This window comes from Tachysurus fulvidraco, chromosome 24, assembly GCF_022655615.1.
Source record: "Tachysurus fulvidraco isolate hzauxx_2018 chromosome 24, HZAU_PFXX_2.0, whole genome shotgun sequence".
Classification (NCBI taxonomy): domain Eukaryota; kingdom Metazoa; phylum Chordata; class Actinopteri; order Siluriformes; family Bagridae; genus Tachysurus; species Tachysurus fulvidraco.
The window spans coordinates 18,316,389-18,326,388 of NC_062541.1; the positions used below are offsets into that span (position 1 = coordinate 18,316,389).

Here is a 10,000-nt window from a genome sequence, read left to right on the forward strand (position 1 = left end):
CTCTTTCTTGTGTTCAGGAACTCTTCACAGTGCTCATTACACTTTAATACCACAAGGGGGTGAATACAGTCATTTGTAATACTGGCCCATGAGAATGGTGTTTATTCTCTGTAGCCACGCCCACTGCCTTCTGTGTGCGTCATGCACGCGAGCGCGCGCCCCACGGAGAGAACCGCTATAATGTAGAACAGTTATGAAGATCTGCAGAGCTCCATAACTTCTGCACCGTAGCTGGGGGGTTTTATCTGTTCTTTAAATAAGTCCAGTGTGGATTGCAGGCCAGGACAGGAGCACCTGATAAAGTTTACAAGAAGGTTTGTGGTCTATTTATTGTTGGTCTATTTATAAGCCATGCTGAGTGTAACATGATTTCTGTGTGCTGAACACTGTGGGATCTCAGTGCTGTGTGCTGAACACTGTGGGATCTCAGTGCTGTGTGCTGAACACTGTGGGATCTCAGTGCTGTGTGCTGAACACTGTGGGATCTCAGTGCTGTGTGCTGAACACTGTGGGATCTCAGTGCTGTGTGCTGAACACTGTGGGATCTCAGTGCTGTGTGCTGAACACTGTGGGGTCTCAGTGCTGTGTGCTGAACACTGTGGGATCTCAGTGCTGTGTGCTGAACACTGTGGGATCTCAGTGCTGTGTGCTGAACACTGTGGGATCTCAGTGCTGTGTGCTGAACACTGTGGGATCTCAGTGCTGTGTGCTGAACACTGTGGCAACTCGTGCAGTGAGTTAACTCTGATTAACACATATAATAATTATGATATATAACCTTAGAGAAAGTGTTGAATATCAGCTGTATTGTGAGAGAACACTAGTGAAGAGGACATGAACTATTAACAGCACACACTGGGAGCTTCACTGTTACCTGACAAGGTGTATGTGGTGCCCATGTAGAGCAGCAGCAGGTGTGTTCATGTGTGTCGTGTTATTTCAGCCTTTGTGTGAGAAATGCTTGGTGTCTGTACTTTTAGAATGAATCCCAGAAAGACATCCTGATGGTAGATGACATTAACACTGTACGTGTGCTGTGGCTTTTTTACTTTGGTTTGTTTTTCCTTGAATTTTCTGTCGTCATCGTGTCCAGAGAAGAGAATTCACATTTGTCAATGCAGCTCACTCTGCTTACTGTCTTGTTCCAGCACAGTTGTGTTACGTCTGTATCATATAATATTTCACAATTACAGCACAAGCACATTCACCTTTCCTCACACAGGACCTTTAGGAGAAAGGTGTGCGTCATCTCCACTGTGCACGTCTCTAACGAGGCTCTGGAGAATTGCTCAGTTGTTGTTAAGAAGCAGCCTGTTTTCATCTAGAACACTTTTTTCTGTTCAGTAACTTTCCCAGAACACAAAAACACAAGTTCATGATTTAATCAGGTTTGATGTCCAAACTGCAAAAACAAATTCAGTTATTATTTTTAATTTTTCACATGCTTCATTAATCATATGTTTATTATTCAGTCTTGTGTGTGTTCTATAGAGCCAAACACGCAGACAAATAATAACTTGATTTGTTGAGGAATTTCACTGCTCCGTTGCTGAACGATGTTTTTCGCCTCACACTGGTTTTCTTCTTCCATTGTAAGACTGTGGGCTTGCCAGAGGTCTCAAACAATATACTTCATTGTTAAATGATGCCTCTGGCTCTGGGAAGAAGCCCCTAAACTCTTCTCACTACAGCTTGTAAGGTTACAGAGTGGATAGTGAAGGGGTAAAAGAGGCTTGCTATAAAATGCAGCTTCATCCCCAGTCATTTTCAGAGCAAGTTCTTCTGGCCATTGTGGGAGAACCCTGGAGAGGAAGCTGAGTTCCTGTTGTCATGATGGACGGATTTCCTGCACTAGTGTTTTAGGAGAACAGGGGCTGGGGTGGAATGAAGAAACAATAGACTGGTTGTGCTGATGGTTGGACCAGTAGTATTATCAGTATAGTATCATTTTGCTTAGAAATGCAAAATGAAAGACAAACAGAGTCAGAAAGAGAAGAAAAAAAGGATCTGGGGATTTCAAGGGGTTCCAAAGTTCAAAAGTGTAGATTGTTTGTGGTTTGTAATAGTCTGTAAAGTATGTCTGCTCTTTGCAGGTGTGTATGCGCCAACATGCCTATCCCTCCTCCTCCTCCTCCTCCTCCTCCTCCACCCCCACTACCCCCACCACCCCCACCAGCTGTCCTACAGGTAACACACACACAAGACATATAAGTGTAAGATGTTGTAAACAGTTAACCCGACTTTATTTGTTCAGTCGCTTAATATTAACATATTCACCCTGTAAACCACCTGGACAGATATGCAATATTAATTAGAGTTAAAGTTACACACACACACACACACACACACACACACACACACACACACAGCGGCAGGTGATGCTCGGCAGTGTCACATTTTCTGACTCCTGGTTAATTTATGTTTCATTTGAGATGTCTCTGTGTGTAGCACCAACTCTGGTCCTGTTGAACACTCCACACTCCCATGTAACCTGGACACTATTCTGTATTTGTCTAGAATGTAAATGTATATATATATATGTGTGTGTGTGTGTGTGTGTGTGTGTGTGTGTGTGTGTGTGTGTGTGTGTGTGTGTGTGTGTGTGTGTGTCCGGTTTGTGTGTCTTTTAACCTACACCACATTGCCCACACTACAGATTCACTGTACTGCCTAGAGACATGCTTTAAGACAATGAAAGGTCAGAAGAGTCATCAGGCATCACACTGCATTATGGACATCTATATGGTGTCAGGAACAGGCTGTGACATCTCACTTACAATGATCAGTACAGAATGTGGCATGTTCATATTCATTTCTCTACATACTAGTTTCATTATACTCCTTTTTTTCAGCTCATGTCTCTGTTGATTTCATTCCCAGTCCCAAACCGAGCCTCCTAAAACCCAGTGCTGTGAAGGAGGCCGCAGCGCACTACTGTTGGACATCCAGAAGGGAACCAGACTGAAGAAGGTGATGCAGGTCAATGACCGCAGTGCTCCCAGCCTCACCAGTGAGTCCCTCACCTTACATCCTCTACCACGTCACATCATGACGTCTTCACTCTCTTTAATGCAGGAGTGAATGTTTATTTATACGCAGGAGGAGGAGATGCTCACACTCAGTCAGACACTGGAATTTAGTTCTGAATATAGATTTTAACAGATGTAAATAAACACACTGCTTTGTACTCAGCGTGACATCACACTACTGAGCTGATAATGGACTTGATTCCAGGTGACCTGAAAAACCAGTTAACCGGTTTTAACCTGTGTTACTGCACTGCTGGTGAAGTTTGTATTGATAATAAGGAAACATTCCTGAGCAAGGCTCAGCATCTGTACTGTACGTAATTACTGTAACTCTGTGTGTGTGTGTGTGTGTGTGTGTGTGTGTGTGTGTGTGTGTGTGTGTGTGTGTGTGTGTGTGTGTGTGACTCTGTATGTGTGTGTGTGTTTGTGTGACTGTGTTTGTGTGTTTGTGACACTGTGTTTGTGTGTGTTTGTGTGTCTGTGTTTGTGTGTATATGTGTGTTTGTGACACTGTGTGTGTTTGTGACATCGTGTTTGTGTGTGTGTTTGTGTTTGTTTGTGACACTGTTTGTGTGTGTGTGTGTGTGTGTGTGTGTTTGTGTGTGTATGTTTGTGCTTGTGTTTGTGTTTGTGAGTGAGTGTGTGTGTGTTTGAGTGAGTCTGAGTGTGTGTGTGTGTGTGTTTGTGTGTGTGTATGTGTGTGTGAGTCTGTGTGTCTTTGTGACACTGTGTTTGTGTGTTTGTGACACTGTGTGTGTGTGAGTCTGTGTGTGTGTGTCTCACACACAGTGTCACACACTCTCACAGTGTCACACACACTCAGTGTCACACACAGTGTCACACACACACACACACACACACACACACAGTGTCAGACACACACACAGTCACACACACACAGTGTCATACACACACACAGTGTCAGACACACACACAGTCACACACACACAGTGTCATAGACACACACAGTGTCACACACACACACACACACACACACACACACACACACACACACACACACAGTGTCACACACACACACAGTGTCACACACACACAGTGTCACACACACACACACACACACAGTGTCACACACACTCACAGTGTCACACACACACACACACACACACACACACACACACAGTGTCACACACACTCAGTGTCACACACACACATACACACACAGTGTCACACACACACACACACACACACACACACACACACACACACACAGTGTCTCACACACACACAGTGTCACACACAGTGTCACACACACACTCACAGTGTCACACACACACACACACAGTCTCTCTCACACACACACACACAGTGTCACACACACACACAGTGTCACACACACACACACAGTGTCACACACACAGTCTCTCTCACACACACACACAGTGTCACACACACACACACACACACACACACAGTGTCACACACACACAGTGTCACACACACACACACACAGTGTCACACACACACAGTGTCACACACACACAGTGTCACACACACACACACACAGTGTCACACACACACACAGTGTCACACACACACAGTGTCACACACACACACACACACACACACACACAGTGTCACACACACACACACAGTGTCACACACACACACAGTGTCACACACACACAGTGTCACACACACACACACACACAGTGTCACACACACACACACACACACACACAGTGTCACACACACACAGTGTCACACACACACACACACACACACACACACACAGTGTCACACACACTCACAGTGTCACACACACACAGTGTCTCACACACACAGTGTCTCACACACACAGTGTCACACACACACAGTGTCACACACACAGTGTCACACACACACAGTGTCTCACACACACAGTGTCACACACACACAGTGTCTCACACACACACACAGTGTCACACACACAGTGTCACACACACACACACACAGTGTCACACACACACACACACACACACAGTGTCACACACACACACACACAGTGTCACACACACACACACACACACACACACACACACACACACACACACAGTGTCACACACACACACAGTGTCACACACACACACAGTGTCACACACACACACACACACACACACACACACAGTGTCACACACACTCAGTGTCACACACACTCAGTGTCACACACAGTGTCACACACACACAGTGTCACACACACACACAGTGTCACACACACACACAGTGTCACACACACACACACAGTGTCACACACACACACAGTGTCACACACACACACAGTGTCACACACACACAGTGTCACACACACACACACAGTGTCACACACACACACACACACACACACACACAGTGTCACACACACACACACACACACAGTGTCACACACACACAGTGTCACACACACACACACAGTGTCACAGACACACACAGTGTCTCACACACACACACACACAGTGTCACACACACACACACACACACACACACACACAGTGTCACACACACACACACACACACAGTGTCACACACACACAGTGTCACACACACACACAGTGTCACACACACACACACACACACACACACACACACACACACACAGTGTCACACACACACAGTGTCACACACACACACACACACACACAGTGTCACACACACACACACACACACACACAGTGTCACACACACACACACAGTGTCACACACACACACAGTGTCACACACACACACACACACAGTGTCACACACACACACAGTGTCACACACACACACAGTCTCAGACACACTCAGTGTCACACACACAGTGTCACACACACACAGTGTCACACACACACAGTGTCACACACACACACACACACAGTGTCACACACAATCACAGTGTCACACACACACACACACACAGTGTCACACACACACAGTGTCACACACACACACACAGTGTCACACACACACACACACACACAGTGTCACACACACACACACACACACACACAGTGTCACACACACACACACAGTGTCACACACACACACACAGTGTCACACACACACACAGTGTCACACACACACACACACAGTGTCACACACACACACAGTGTCACACACACACAGTGTCACACACACACACAGTGTCTCACACACACACAGTGTCACACACACACAGTGTCACACACACACACACACAGTGTCACACACACTCACAGTGTCACACACACACACACACAGTGTCACACACACACACACAGTGTCACACACACACACACAGTGTCACACACACACACACACACACACAGTGTCACACACACACACACACACACACACACAGTGTCACACACACACACACAGTGTCACACACACACAGTGTCACACACACACACACACAGTGTCACACACACACAGTGTCACACACACACACAGTGTCACACACACACACACACACACACACACACACACACACACAGTGTCACACACACACACACACACACAGTGTCACACACACACACACACAGTGTCACACACACACAGTGTCACACACACACACACACACACACACAGTGTCACACACACACACACACACACACACACAGTGTCACACACACACACACACACAGTGTCACACACACTCACAGTGTCACACACACACACACAGTGTCATACACACACACAATGTCAGACACACTCAGTGTCACACACAGTGTCATAGACACACACACAGTGTCACACACACACACACACACACACACACACACAGTGTCATAGACACACACACAGTGTCTCACACACACACACACAGTGTCACACACACACAGTGTCACACACACACACAGTGTCACACACACACACACACACACACACACACACACACACACACAGTGTCACACACACACAGTGTCACACACACACACACACACACACACACACACACACACACACACACAGTGTCACACACACACAGTGTCACACACACACACAGTGTCACACACACTCAGTGTCACACACACACACACAGTGTCACACACACACACACAGTGTCACACACACACACAGTGTCACACACACACACACAGTGTCACACACACACAGTGTCACACACACACACAGTGTCACACACACACACAGTGTCACACACACACACACAGTGTCACACACACACACACACACAGTGTCACACACACACACACACACAGTGTCACACACACACAGTGTCACACACACACAGTGTCACACACACACACAGTGTCACACACACACACACACACACACACAGTGTCACACACACACACACACACACACACACACAGTGTCACACACACACACAGTGTCACACACACACACAGTGTCACACACACACACAGTGTCACACACACACAGTGTCACACACACACACACACAGTGTCACACACACACACACAGTGTCACACACACACACACAGTGTCACACACACACACAGTGTCACACACACACACACACAGTGTCACACACACACACAGTGTCACACACACACACAGTGTCACACACACACACAGTGTCACACACACACACAGTGTCACACACACACACACACACACAGTGTCACACACACACAGTGTCACACACACACACACACACACAGTGTCACACACACACACAGTGTCACACACACACACAGTGTCACACACACACACACACACACAGTGTCACACACACACACACACACACACACACACACACACAGTGTCACACACACACAGTGTCACACACACACACACACACACACACACACACACACAGTGTCACACACACACACACACACACACACACACACACACACACACACACACACACACACACACAGTGTCACACACACACACAGTGTCACACACACACACACACACACACACAGTGTCACACACACACACACACACACACACACAGTGTCACACACACACACACACACACACACACACACACAGTGTCACACACACACACAGTGTCACACACACTCGCAGTGTCACACACACACACAGTGTCACACACACACAGTGTCACACACACACACACACACAGTGTCACACACACACACAGTGTCATACACACACACAGTGTCACACACACTCAGTGTCACACACACTCAGTGTCACACACAGTGTCACACACACACAGTGTCACACACACACACAGTGTCACACACACACAGTGTCACACACACAGTGTCACACACACACACACACACACACAGTGTCACACACACACACAGTGTCACACACACACACACACACACACACACAGTGTCACACACACTCACAGTGTCACACACACACACACACACAGTGTCACACACACACAGTGTCACACACACACACAGTGTCACACACACACACAGTGTCACACACAGTGTCACACACACACAGTGTCACACACACACACACACACACACACACACAGTGTCACACACACTCACAGTGTCACACACACACACACAGTGTCACACACACACACACACACAGTGTCACACACACACACACAGTGTCACACACACACAGTGTCACACACACACACACACACACACACACAGTGTCACACACACACACACACACAGTGTCACACACACACACAGTGTCACACACACACACACACACACACACACACACACACACAGTGTCACACACACACAGTGTCACACACACACACAGTGTCACACACACACACAGTGTCACACACACACACAGTGTCACACACACACACACACACACACACAGTGTCACACACACACACAGTGTCACACACACACACACAGTGTCACACACACACACACACAGTGTCACACACACACACAGTGTCATTCACACACACAGTGTCTCACACACACACAGTGTCACACACACAGTGTCACACACACACAGTGTCACACACACACACACAGTGTCACACACACACAGTGTCACACACACACAGTGTCACACACACACACACACACACAGTGTCACACACACACACAGTGTCACACACACACACAGTGTCACACACACACACAGTGTCACACACACACACACAGTGTCACACACACACACACACACACACACAGTGTCACACACACACACAGTGTCACACACACACACACACACACACAGTGTCACACACACACAGTGTCACACACACACACACACACACAGTGTCACACACACACACACAGTGTCACACACACACACAGTGTCACACACACACACACACACACACACAGTGTCACACACACACACAGTGTCACACACACACACAGTGTCACACACACACACACACAGTGTCACACACACACACAGTGTCACACACACACACACACACAGTGTCACACACACACAGTGTCACACACACACACACAGTGTCACACACACACACACACACACAGTGTCACACACACACACACAGTGTCACACACACAGTGTCACACACACACACACAGTGTCACACACACACAGTGTCACACACACACAGTGTCACACACACACACACAGTGTCACACACACACACACACAGTGTCACACACACACAGTGTCACACACACACACACAGTGTCACACACACACACAGTGTCACACACACACACACACACACACACACACACAGTGTCACACACACACACAGTGTCACACACACTCACAGTGTCACACACACACACACACACAGTGTCACACACACACACAGTGTCATTCACACACACAGTGTCAGACACACTCAGTGTCACACACACACACAGTGTCACACACACACACACACAGTCACACACACACACAGTGTCACACACACACACACACACAGTGTCACACACACACACACACACACACACAGTGTCACACACACACACTCAGTGTCACACACACACACACACACAGTGTCACACACACACAGTGTCACACACAGTGTCACACACACACACAGTGTCACACACACACACACAGTGTCACACACACACACACACACACACACACAGTGTCACACACACACACAG

General features: G+C 47.5%; 1 protein-coding gene across 10 annotated transcripts in view; it reads left to right on the forward strand.

The window, feature by feature from the left end:
* Positions 1-10,000, forward strand: part of wipf3 (WAS/WASL interacting protein family member 3) — a 24,764-nt gene that overhangs the window by 3,437 nt on the left and 11,327 nt on the right. For 5 of the 10 annotated variants that reach the window (XM_047808193.1, XM_047808188.1, XM_047808189.1 and 2 more), the window contains 2 exons: positions 2,094-2,187; positions 2,881-3,010. In XM_047808193.1, coding sequence (XP_047664149.1) covers positions 2,094-2,187; positions 2,881-3,010 — 224 coding nt within the window. Of the gene's footprint in view, positions 1-132; positions 315-2,093; positions 2,188-2,880; positions 3,011-10,000 lie in introns of those variants that run through there. The other 5 variants (XM_047808190.1, XM_027144425.2, XM_027144418.2 and 2 more) reach the window with 4 other exon arrangements.